At 34.1% G+C, this 12,836-nt stretch overlaps 1 protein-coding gene across 2 annotated transcripts in view; it reads right to left on the bottom strand.

Annotated features, from left to right (window-relative positions):
• LOC141550846 (uncharacterized) overlaps positions 1–12,836 on the bottom strand; it is a 153,030-nt gene that overhangs the window by 102,503 nt on the left and 37,691 nt on the right. The window contains exons 6-7 of one of the 2 annotated variants that reach the window (XM_074281920.1): positions 8,891–9,001; positions 8,408–8,489 (exon numbers count right to left, since the gene is read on the bottom strand). In XM_074281920.1, the coding sequence (XP_074138021.1) occupies positions 8,437–8,489; positions 8,891–9,001 (164 nt within the window). In that variant the 3' untranslated portion in view covers positions 8,408–8,436. Of the gene's footprint in view, positions 1–8,407; positions 8,490–8,890; positions 9,002–12,836 lie in introns of those variants that run through there. The other variant, XM_074281919.1, reaches the window with a different exon arrangement.

The following is a 12,836-nucleotide window of genomic DNA, read 5'->3' on the forward strand; positions in this document are numbered from 1 at the left end:
TAAAGATTTGTCCCAGAAAGGCTGACACAGACTTAACTTTGGCAGGAAGCAAAGCACCTTCATAATTAAATAACTCTCTCTATGTCAAGCTAATTCTTCATTGCCGTGTAAATACTTTGTAATTTATTGAACTGCCCTTAAGCTCTTGTCAAAAACACAGCCAGAGGAATTGAAAGAGATGCCAAAGATTGACTGTCAATTCACAAACATCTTTGTCTCTGGACTTCAGTCCCAATAGTATTGTAATCCTGAAATAATATGCGGAGTTGACACATTTGCCAATTTATGTATGTGCTGCCACAAAATAGATGACTCATTAGGTCATTTTCTCCTTGTTCACATAATCCAGGTACCAGTTCATAAGATACTGATCACATTTAGCCGGTGATCAAGGATAACCATGAATTAACGCCCTTTGGCAGAGAGATAGAAACTACTAAGGTCACTAATGCATCCTGATGTCATGTGCAAGTTGTTCCCATTCAGGGTTGTGATAGCATAGTTTTGGGGGTGTATAGAGATGGCAGCTGCTTCATTCCCAGCAACCGTTTGTGATTGACCGTTTCTTCTCCCAATTCTCACTGCTCTCCTCCCCTCCTTCCATTCTTTCCCACCACTTCTATTTCTCACCCCCATAAATAGCACTATTACCTCATTTCCCTATATATCCATATCTGAGCCTCTATACTTAATGAAGAAAAGATACAAGCTTTGTTATTTCTTTGGAATGACAGAGTTTGTTTTACTTTCTTTGGATAAAGGGCTCCTATAAGACATATAGAGAGTCATGGAAGTTATTTGTTTTCATAAAATGAAAAGAGTTGGAGGACTCAGTGTTTTCAGCAACAAGCAGCTTATCTTTGATAACATTCTTTTTAAAAAAAGAAAAAGCTATCAAGCAGACCCTTCATCCCTAACACCTTAGCCAGGAGTTTGGCAGTAAGGAGTTGTGGGCGATGTTATTTACAGCTGCAGCAGAGAGAAAAATGATTTCTTTTTTTAATTCACACTTTCTCCTTGGATCACTGTCTCCTTATTATGCCACCAATCTTTAACTGTGTCAAAGTTGCACCTCCACTGTCAGACACTGCCACCCTCGTAGGCGCCAAAGAAATGTGCAAGATTTTCAACTTTCCCTGAGGGCTGAGTGTCAGACTCAATGTTTTCAGTGTCTTCAATAACAAGAGTACAGAGTCCCCTTCTGAGCTTTTGTGGATCTTTGGCCTTCTTGCTTTCAGTAAAGGATAGCATAAAAGAAAGAAATCGTTTTGTAACTAAAGTTCTCACAAAATGCTTTTAAGCTAATTATATCTCATTGAATCCTATCTCTTTTCATGACTTTTTTTTTTTAAAGAATAGACTATTAGTTATCTTTTTTAAAAAAAGAGTAAAACAAATTAAATGGATAAATAATTGATGAATTCTCAGAGTATGCTATCTTTACCTCCATCCCAAATGGGGGTCATTTATAAAGGTATAACATTATTAGGAAGTATTTATTTGTAAAGTATGATTGAATTTCTTAACAATGATAGCTTTAAGGAAAGGAAGTTAACTATATAAGTTTTTAATGACCATAGTTTTCATTTTTTGAGGAATATGATTTAAGCAATTGCACTGTAATTGAAAGGTATTAAGTTCTGAACAAATGATCATTATAGATATCATTTAAAATAATGTCACTTTTCATATTAACATACTTGTCATTTCAACCCCCCCCCCCACAAATAACAAAACAAGTCTAAATTATGACTGTTTTCTTATATAGAAAAGATGATTGTAATGTCATTGATTACTTTGTAGGTGTTTAGATTTAGTTTTATCACTAGCATAGTTAGAAAGCTAAAAATATTGAGGAAACTTTACGTAAGATATATTTCCATGTAAGAAGCTAGGAGCAAGTAAAAGATTGTTTCCTAACTCCAACAGATTTTGTTGAAGGAACATAATGTGTGTTCATATCATTGTCTTTTTAGGGAAAAAAAAGCAGAAAGTATATGTTAAGATGATTATTAAGACTGTTATTATTTTGTCCTTGCAGAGCTGGGAAAATATCCATAAACCTGAATTGAGGTGCAGTTTTATACAGAAGTAGAGGTGGGGAATTTTTTTTTAGAAATATAATGTAATGGGGGCATCTAGGTGGCACAGTGGATAGAGCACCAGTCCTGAAGTCAGGCCTCAGACTCTCAACCCTTCCTTGCTTTGTGGCCCTGACCAAGTCACTTAACTCCAATTGCCTCAGCAAAAAAAAAAGAAATATTATATAATGAAGCCGTTTATATGTTTATTACACAGAAGAAGTTAAATTCTTTGCCTACCACAGCACAAAAAAATTAGAGAATGTTGCATGAATATCCTCCCTCCACTCCATAAATGCTCATATGCCACATCTTTAGGTCCTGGCAGAATAATGGGCCTAAGAAAAGGGGGAAGTGACTAATTATAAGGATTGAGGATTGACATTTTCTCAATAAACAAGACAGAACTCTCTTAAATCTAATCTACCTTATTTTTAAAAAAGGGATGGCCTCCTTCATGCACAAAAAAAAAGAAACTGGTGACTACCAAATCTGACATACATCTTAGCACAGAGAAGATGTTATTTTGCCTTTTGTTTTCAGATAGCACTGAACACCACCTGACTTTTGAGACCTGGCCTTAAGATAAAAAGGAGTCTTCCTCTATTGCCCTATGTGAAATGAGCATTAGAATACTCAGCTGCTTAGATAAAAGTGAATATAGGGATTGTCATAGATTAACTGCCCAATAAAGTGAGAAGTTCAAAGAAACCTCTAAGAACCAGCCTCAGCATCAGCAGCCCAATGGACACACTATTTGCTCAGCTTAGCAACAGCAGAATCCATTGAGGAGATAGCTTTGCAGATGACTGACCCGCTTGACTAAGTACAACTTAGTCAATACCAAGAAAGGAGCCAGCCCTGATCAAGGATATAGTGAAAGCAAGACTCTGCCATATATGTGTTTCCTATCTGTATGATTCACAATCATCATACTATAAGCTTGTGGCCCCTCTTTCCCCAATGGACTCTGCACATAGGAGAATACATATCAAGTTTTGAAGGGAACTACATTATGACTACTATTCTTTCTATTCAATTTGAGCAAATGCTTCTGATATTGTTGTTTTTGTTGTTACTCCTTTGTTCTTGCAGAGGATCAATGATACCATGATGATGATGGTTTGACATGCATGTGAATTGGATATGAGTGGGGCAGAACAGCGTAAAGGTCTGTGGCAAGACAAATGTCGAGATGATTGGTGATGACCAGGGATGCAGTGGGTGATGTTAGCCTTCCAAAATTCAAATGCCTCTGATAAAAAATGGATTCACTCAACTGGACAAGAGCTTCAATGAAAGGAAGAAAGCTTCCCACAGGGTTACTCCTTGAAACTTCAGAGTAATGGAAGTATGTCATTCATATGAAAAACTAATCTGCCAGTGTCAGTGTGGATTTGGGAAATGAACCCAGAGGTGGTTCTACATACTCAAAAGGAGAAGCACTTGCCACCCAATGGAGGAATTAAAAATGGATGTCATTCTGATCTATACTTCTATTCATTTTAAGAGAAAAATCCTCTTAGAGAAATAAGATGAGCTCATCAACCTATGAACCAGATACAAAATGACTTGTAGTCCTGTATGGCTTCTTTTTATTTCTTTAATGATGATAATAGAGTGACAGAAAAGTGCGGAGAGGATGCTAAGAATCACAATTTTTCAATTACATATAGAGGCCAATAGAGCTGTTGGTAATGTAAAGGTCAGATTTTTGTCCAAATACCAATGTGCACACATGTTGCTAGAAGAATTGAATATTTCATCTTTAAATTCTTCACTAAAAAGTGAAACAATATTACAAAAGGAAGTTGCAGATAAATGGAAGATGGCTTTGGAGAGGCAAATAGAACTGTCAGAGTAAGAACTATTATTTCATAAGAAATTTGATTATTTCGTGTTCATCAGAAACATTTGTAAAAATCCTCCTTTATACGCCAATGTGATCTTATTGATATGGGTATTCATTCCTCCTAATGATGCAGATTGAAATCTATCCATGCCTTTCCATCCTATTACTTTTATCAGTTTTCTCATAATTCTTCCATGGAAGAATTCAATCCAAAGTGCAAGGGAATTTTTCTCATAGTCTTTTGACATTACAAAGAAAAAAAGGAACATACAAGCCATCTGGTCATTTTCACTCTTATCCCAAGATAAATCCCTTTCCTTTTCTATTCTATATTTTAGGATTACATCTTTTATAATTTCTGAATAACTTTTTGTGTAAAGTGTTGCAAGCTGCTTAATCTCATTTTACATCTCTTTGCCTTAAATATGAATTACCTTCACCTTCAATTTTTCTGAAATTCTCATGTTTCATGATTTATAGCATACAACATTTTTGTCTTTGTATTCCCAGTCCTTAATATAGAATCTGGTGCAAAGTTAGGACATAATGAGTACATTTTGATTTTTGTTGAATTGAGATAAATCGAATATCACCAGAAAAAGAATTGGATTTTTTTTATATGGGCTTTTATTTCCAGGAGAATTTTAGGATCACAGAAGGGATATTTGTAATGTCTATCAATGATTTATTTACTGTTGGAAGAGCTTCAGAAATTTTCTATCAAATGTCATATCTTAATTTGTACAACAAACGTTAATCATGTCCTTAGTTCTTCCTGGGTTAAGACTGGATTAAGAAGAACTCTTTTGATTGTGAATGCCATTTAGAAAGCTTTGAAATGTTCCAAGATTTGACTCACAAAGAAGAGGCACTCACTGACTGTAAGGAATCCCTTTTCAATTTGCACTCTATTTTGGATCTTCTCCATAATAGTGAGGACTCCTTCAGGGAACACATATTTCTGTTGTTATTGTTGTTTTTTATTCAATTGATATTAATAATCAGAAGATCATCAGATGAAGCCTATAGTTTTATCTTTCAAGAAAACTTGTGTGATTTTTAACATGGATAGAAGGAAGCCTTCCTTAAGAAGGAAGTCTTAAGACTGCATTCTTCTTAGCCAAATCAATTTAAATATATATAATATATCAGAAACGAGCAATGAGTATGATAGTATCTTATATTTTCTATAACTTTTCACCAAATATTTGATAGTAAATTTCATGATGTATAAAAATAGCAACATGAAAATAATTTCAACTTTCCAACCAGCTATTTTTTTTAAATGAGGGAGTAAATACATTCTGTGAAGCACTAGATAAAATCTACCAATTTAAGTCAATAAATTTTGAGATTCAATAACTGCAATATAAAACTAGACATAGAAGAGAATAATAATATATATATGTATATATATATATATGTTAGAAAATGTGGTCTAGACATATGAAATAAGAGAATGGGACACCTGTTGATTAAACAGATGCATCATCAATCAGCTAGCATTGAAATGTGCCAGATATTGTGTTAAATACACTTACAATATCAAGATAAAAATGAAATTTTTCTTGCCCCCAAATAGCTTGCATTTCATTATGAGAAATCATGTATTTATTTATTGCAGTATTTTTTAAAAGGCACTTTTCATAGTATTTTATTTTTTCAAATACATGTAAAGGTAATTTTCAACATTCATTTTTATAAGACTGTGTTCTCAATTTTTCTCCCTCCCTTCCTTACCTAACCCCTCCCCAAGATAATAAGCAGTCTGATATAGGTTAAATGTATGCAGTTTCCCTAAACAAATCTCTATATCTGTCATGCTGCTCAGGAAAAATCAGGCCAAAATGGAACTAAAAAACACAAGGAAGAAAGAAAGGAAAAAGGAAGGAAGGAAGGCAGAAAAGAAAGAAAGAAAGAAAGAAAGAAAGAAAGAAAGAAAGAAAGAAAGAAAGAAAGAAAGAAAGAAAGAAAGAAAGAAAGAAAGAAAGAAAGAAAGAAAGAAAGAAAGAAAGAAAGAAAGAAAGAAAGAAAGAAAGAAAGAAAGAAAGGAAGGAAGGAAGGAAGGAAAGAAAAAAGAAGGAAGGAAGGAAGGAAGAAAGAAAGGAAGAAAGAAAGAAAGAAAGAAAGAAAGAAAGAAAGAAAGAAAGAAAGAAAGAAAGAAAGAAAGAAAGAAAGAAAGAAAGAAAGAAAGAAAGAAAGAAAGAAAGAAAGAAAGAAAGGATAGAGGGAGATAGAGAGGGAAGGAGGGAGGGATGGATAGAGGGAGGGAAAAAGGAAGGAAGAGAGGGAGGGAGGGAGAGAGAGAGAGAAAGAGAGAGACTGAGGGAGAGGGAAGGAGGGAAGACGGAAAGAAGGAAGAAAGGAAGAAAAAGGAAGGAGGGAAGAAAGAAATTAAAGTAAGAAACAAACAAACACAAAAAGGTGAAAATACCATGCTTCAATCCACATTCAGTCTGTGTAGTTTTCTCTTTGGATGCAGATGGCATTTTTCTTCCCAAATCTATTAGAATTGCCTCGAATTACTGCTTTGTTGAGAAAGTCAAATTTATCACAGTTGATCAGTATGGGAAATCATTTAGAGGAAGTTTGTATAATATATAGAATTCTGGGCTTGGAACTCAGAAGACTTGAAACCAAATCTGGCCTCAAGACACTAGCTGGACAAGTCTCTTCATCTCTGTGTGCCTTACTTTCCTAGACGATAAGTGGGGATAATGATGGTATGTGACCAAAAGCCCTTTAGCTTCCTAAATGACATTTGTAACCAAAAAAATTCATCTTAACCATATATCCAGGTAGAGCTAAAGAGATGATAATGTTTGTTGTCCAAATTTAGATACAAAGTTAGGTGGCAAATTTCTGGAGCTCATCCAAATAGTAAATATATCATGGACAGACATTACAGATACCCTTTCCATGACTCAAATGAATGACCAAATTAAGATATTTGTAAAGCACATAGCACAATGTCTACCATACAGTAGGAATTTAATAAATGCTATACATAATATTTATTCATTTTCCCTTCTCTTCCCTTTCTTCTTTTCTGTGAACATATAAGAATGTACAAAATATTTACAAAATAAATACATGGCAAATAGAGTCATTTTGGGGATAAATACCAACAGCTAGAGAGATCAGGAAAAGCTTCATGTAGGAGGTGGTACTTGAGCTAAGGTCAGAAAGAACCTAACATTAGGATGAACCAAGACAGGAGGGAATATGATTCATTTATAGGGAACAACCCATAGAAAGCCATCTTTCTCTCTCTCTTTTTTTTTTTTTTTTTTTTTTTTTTTTTTTTTACACAATAGAGACATGTCATTTTTTATTTCAGTAATTTGGCACAAATGCTTATATAACATTACTCTCTGCACAAACAAAACTTCATGAAGAGTTAGTACTTGTGAAAGATGCCACAAGATAATTGATTTTAGAGACATAAATCTTTTAGTCTATAAATAAAACCTGAGTATTTTTTCCTGCCTTCCTTATATCACTATGGTAGATAACTTCAAATAGTATCTCTAAATGAAGAGCTCACTTTAACATAATGAAGATAAACTCTAAACTAAAATGTTTTCTTATTTAAATGATATAGCTTGCCCTCAAACATATTGTCCATGGCCTTAGATGAATTCTTTCATGATGCTACTTACCACAATATTTAAGGTACATAAATCTGTTTTCTCAAAAAAGAATCACTTACTCCTTTTACACTCAGCTAATCAGTTTTATTCAAGGGCTTTTAAAGTCAAAAACCCAAATAGGAAAGGTATAAAGGCATCTTGCTGAGTTATTATGAATATTTTCTTAAAAGAAAAAGAGGGCAGGAAAAAGAAATGGTAAGGACCAATAAATGAAATTGTTTTAATGAAAAGGAAGTGAATAATTATAGTCATTCCAAACCACTTATCTGTGTACAGAGTATTGAATTGTTCAAGAAAAATTCATTGGTGTCTACAAATGCTTATTTCTTTCCTTCTTCCTTAATTTCAAACCACAGGGGACTGGCAAATATTGTTGGAAGTGACTGACATATCTCCCGTTGTTTCCTCATGATTAACCAATAGGATTTCCTTCTTAATATTTCTTCCAGTATTTCTCCATCAGTGTTACCATCCCATATTTTAGAGGAGCTTCACCAGAAAAAGGTTGGGTTTCCTCTTCTATAGCCACCATCACAGTCTCATTTCCCACAATGAGCATTTTTTAAAAGAAATTAAAAAGTAGCATGGAAGGCTTACAGCATGTAAAGTAGACCTGGATAAGAGTTGTGCAGATTCAGCAAGAATGGATGGATTGCAATCACTGGAGAGATGAATTACATCACTGAAATCACAAATCCTTTGAAGTAAGGATGCATTTGTTTTGGAAGTAAAGAAAAGTAGCACAGATTGTAATCTGGTGTCAGTTAGTGTAGTAACAAACTTTGGCAGAGTTGGTAAAAGGAATTAATTAATCACCTTCCATGGTAGATATAGTTATTCTCTGGTGGTTTCATCTGGGCAGGAAGTCCTTTACTGGCAATCTTCTTGTGGGACAAGGATAATCTGAAAGATTTTTAGTTTTGTGATTGTACTTTTTTATTTATTTTCTTGTTACACATTATGGAACTGAAGTTCTCAGTTCTAAGAATTGATGAACAACATTCTTTAATAGATAATTTTATGGTTAAGAGTTTGGGAGATGCTTTAAATTGTACATTATTACTTTTTTATAAATTTCCTACCATAATTTTGATAGCTAAAGAAGATGAAAGAGAAACCTTATTTAATTCATATGAACAACAGTGTTCATAACAAAACATTTAGGAATTCAGATGTATTTTTATACCAACAATGTGATCTTCTGCTCAACCCCACAATCTAAATCTTCATCACAACAGTGACAAAATCTCAGGTCTTTCTACCACTCTAGGCTGAATCTGTTCTTTGCAACAAGCTCATCTTACCTTTCTTTGCAAGATTCACAGCTTCTGAATGTGCAACACTGGTGACATCAGTGCCATTGACAGCCAACACAATATCTCCAATCAGGAGCCCAGCTTCCTCAGCTGTGCTGTCTATAAGTAGAATGAGAACAATAGTTCAATTTTAAGAAGAGTTCCAAATTAACTGCCTTGTTATTTTGCACTCTCAAGGACCTTCATTTCAACTTTAGAAAAGCTTTTTTGTCCTTAACAAAAAGGAACATACATCATTTTACAATCTCCTCATTTTACAATCTCCTCAACCTAAACTCCTTTCATTTCTAGATATATACTTCCTAATACTGTCTGTAAAACTTATAGGACTTGGAGTTGAAAGGAACTTGAACCCAGGTCTTTTGATTTTAAATCCACTGGTAAAACCACCACAACTTTGCTGTCATTCAGGTCTTCTGATGTGCAATAGCAGAATTGATCTCGAAGCCAGAAATATAACCTATGCATTCTAATTCCATCAGTCTTGCTGGGGGGAAAAGACAAGTCACTTAACTTTTCTTTTCTTCAACCTCTTCATCTGTAAAAAGTGGAGAAGACATAACTAAAATGCTGGTGAGGTGGTGGTGAAAATGATCAATACTATTAAAGTGAATAATTTCATTAAAGATCATTTCTACTTTTTTCATCATGTAGACAAAAAGCCATGAAAGAGAATGAAAGAATACTTTTAGAGGTCACATAGTCTATCTCTCTGTCTTCAGGTAGCATTGCCAAGGTCTCTTGAAATAAAGATTCTATGACTTCTTTTAACAACTTATTTCAATAGTTATCAGTCTTCACACACTCTTACATTACATTTGATTTCTGCAATTCAAACTCACTTTCGCTTTTTCAGTTCTCATAGTAGTGGAAGAATTGATGGTCATTATAGTTTATACATGAAACCTTAAAGGGCTTAAAGTATCTTATTAAATTCCCCTTAATGTTCTTTCCTTCAAGATATATTAAAACTGCTCACAGGATTCTGATCTTTAAAACATAGTTCAGTTATATGAGTGAGGGGACGTCAGGCTAGCATTATTAGTGCTGACTCTGCTTTGCTTGGCTATAAATGAAAGGCAACTCTTCCTAATTTGGAACTCTTCCTCTCTAGCACTTTTAAGCAATATTTAACCAGAAAATCATAAATTGAGGAAGCTGGATGAACAATACCTAAAATTTCTACGTGTATATGAAACACATGGTGATTGTTTGAGACTGTTTCTGGCACATTTGTTTTAGTTACATAATGTAGCCTTATGTCTCATCAGAGTGAATTGAGGACAAACTGGTTAAGTCTCTCTACCCTTGAGCAAATAGGGATGCTGGTTGCGACAAAAATCTCCAGAAAAGTATAACTCCCTCTAAAATCACCTCAAGAACAAGGAGAAATTATCCAAAACGGAAGAAAGATCAACCAGTAAAAGAAATTAATGAAAGTTCAACTAGGTGGTGCAATGGATAGAATGCCAGTACAGTCAGGAAGACCTGAGTTCAAATTCACTGAGACACTTATTAGCTATGTGAACTTGGCAAATCATTTAACCCTGTTTGCCTCCGTTTTCTCATCTGTAAAGTAAGCTAGAAAAGGAAATGGCAAACTATTTAATATGTTTGCCAGGAAAATCCCAAATGGGATCATGAAGAGTCATATGATTTAAACAGTTGAATAATAATAACAAAGAAAGGAACCTTCTATAAGATAATTCTCATCCAGACCCCATATTCCCCATTATTTTCTTAGGGGAAATTTAATAAAAACAACAAAAAATCCTCCCTGCAACAAAAGACAAAATAACAAAGTATCATGATCTTTATCTAGATCACAGGCTATCTTTGATCACAAAACGTCTGCCTATTCAAGATTAGGGGGATTATGGGGAATAGGAAGAACCAGTAGAGCAGACACTTCCCTAGTTCATCTTCCTTCCTAGTAAGAACTCAAGAGAAACCAGCCAGTCAATAAACATTTATTGAGCTCTTCTTATGTGCCAGGCAGTGTACTTAACCCTAGGGATGTAAAAAAAGGGAAAAGACAGTGCCTATCCTCAACTTACTTACAGTTGAATGAAGGAGACAACATGCAAACATATATATATATATATATATAATGTAAGCTACATCCAGGATAAATTAAAAAAAATAGTTAATATAAAGAAAATACTAGAATTAAGAAGAGTTAGGGAAGACTTTCTGTAGAAAATGGAATTTTAGTTGGAATTTTTAAAAAGCTAGGGAGATCAATAGTTATGGAGGAAGAGTATTTCAATCATGGAAGACAGCCAAAGAAAATAACTAAAAATGAGAAATGGAATATGTAGGATAGAATGGAGTAGGAGAGACTTAAATCACCCAGACCCACTAAGACTGAAAAGAAAAAGGAAAAACAAAAGAAAATGCCCACAGTCTACTAGGTCCCCATTACCTTTAGCATAAAACATTTTAAAAACCATTTAAGGCTCCCTTCACTATTTCTAGCCTACTTTTTAAAGCCAATTACATATCCTTTACATGCTCTTTCTGTCAATGAATCTGTTCTACTTGCTATTTTCCACATACAACAGTTCATTTCCTAGCTCACAGCTTTTGCAGAATCTATTCTTTTGTGCCTGGAATTGGTTCCTTCCTCATCTTTGCTTTCTGGAACTCTAGCTTCTTTCAAGTCACAATACAAATGTCATCTCCTTCAAGAGGCCTTTTCTGATTTCCTTACCATTAGTCCTTTCCCTCTCCCAATGACAACAAATCTATTTTCTATATATTCTGTGGATATGTTTATCCCCCTAGTAAGAAGTTAAGGTCTTTGAGGAAAAGTTCCTCTCTTTAAAAAAAAAAAAAAAAGCTCCGTGGAGGAAGTAAGGTCTTTATTGATGCAATGGAGATTTAAGATGAAATTTGAGGAATGAGGATTTTTGAGAGGTAGAGGGGATTTGATAAGGAGGAAGTATAGACAAGAGATGTGATGGTATGGCAGGGAAGGCAGGACATATCAGGGATTGTTTAATTGATTGGAAATCTTCCCTAGGGAAGCTAGCCTTCTTCTCCATACCAGGCATATAGGTCTGCACCAACACAATTGGAAGAAAGGTTTGATTCATTTTAGCTTTGAAGCACAGTGACTGAGAAGCTTTATCTTTCTTCATCCATTTAGTCAGAGCTTTAAAACACTAACTTTTATTGTCTTATATATTATATCTGATAGTATCTTGAAAGTCTGATTCTCTTTTTATGTGATTTTTTCCCTATTTTCTATGAGCATGGCATTACTTAAAAAGCTGAAAATGAATAGAGTGATGGTTTTTAGTGAGTTTGTATTTCAAAATTTTCTCTATTAAGACTTTGAATCCTGTACTCTAGAGCCCTGAGTTCTGAGCCAGGAAGTCAAAACATTTCCTTAGGTGCTACTGAATCACAGCTTAGTTTTAGTGAATAAACCTATAATCTTTAAGGGTTCTAATAATCACAACTCTTAAACTTGAACTTGCACCTCAGTTTAGAAGTACAGATTAGAGAAATTTATTTGGGATTTAGAAAAATAGAAATTAATTTTGAATATTATAAATACTCTAAAGGATATATGAAAGAAGATGCTATCTGCATCTACAGAAAGAAAAGATAATTAGAAATTTGTATTGAATGTTTTTTACATAGACACACATTTATGCTTATGGTAGTATCTCTAGGATGGGGAGGAAGAGAGAAAAAAGAGGAAAAAGTTACATGACAACTTTATTTTTTAATTTTTTTTCAATTCTATTTTTAATTGAAGCTTTTTATTTTCAAAAAAATTATGCAAAGATATTTTTTTACCAATGACCCTTGCAAAACCTTGTGTTCCAATTTCCCCCTCTTCTTCCCATCCCCTCTCCTAGATGGCAAGTATTTCAATATATGTTACACATGGTAAAAAAAAAATGTAAATCCAATATAGGCA

This window comes from Sminthopsis crassicaudata, chromosome 1 (genome assembly GCF_048593235.1).
Source record: "Sminthopsis crassicaudata isolate SCR6 chromosome 1, ASM4859323v1, whole genome shotgun sequence".
Classification (NCBI taxonomy): domain Eukaryota; kingdom Metazoa; phylum Chordata; class Mammalia; order Dasyuromorphia; family Dasyuridae; genus Sminthopsis; species Sminthopsis crassicaudata.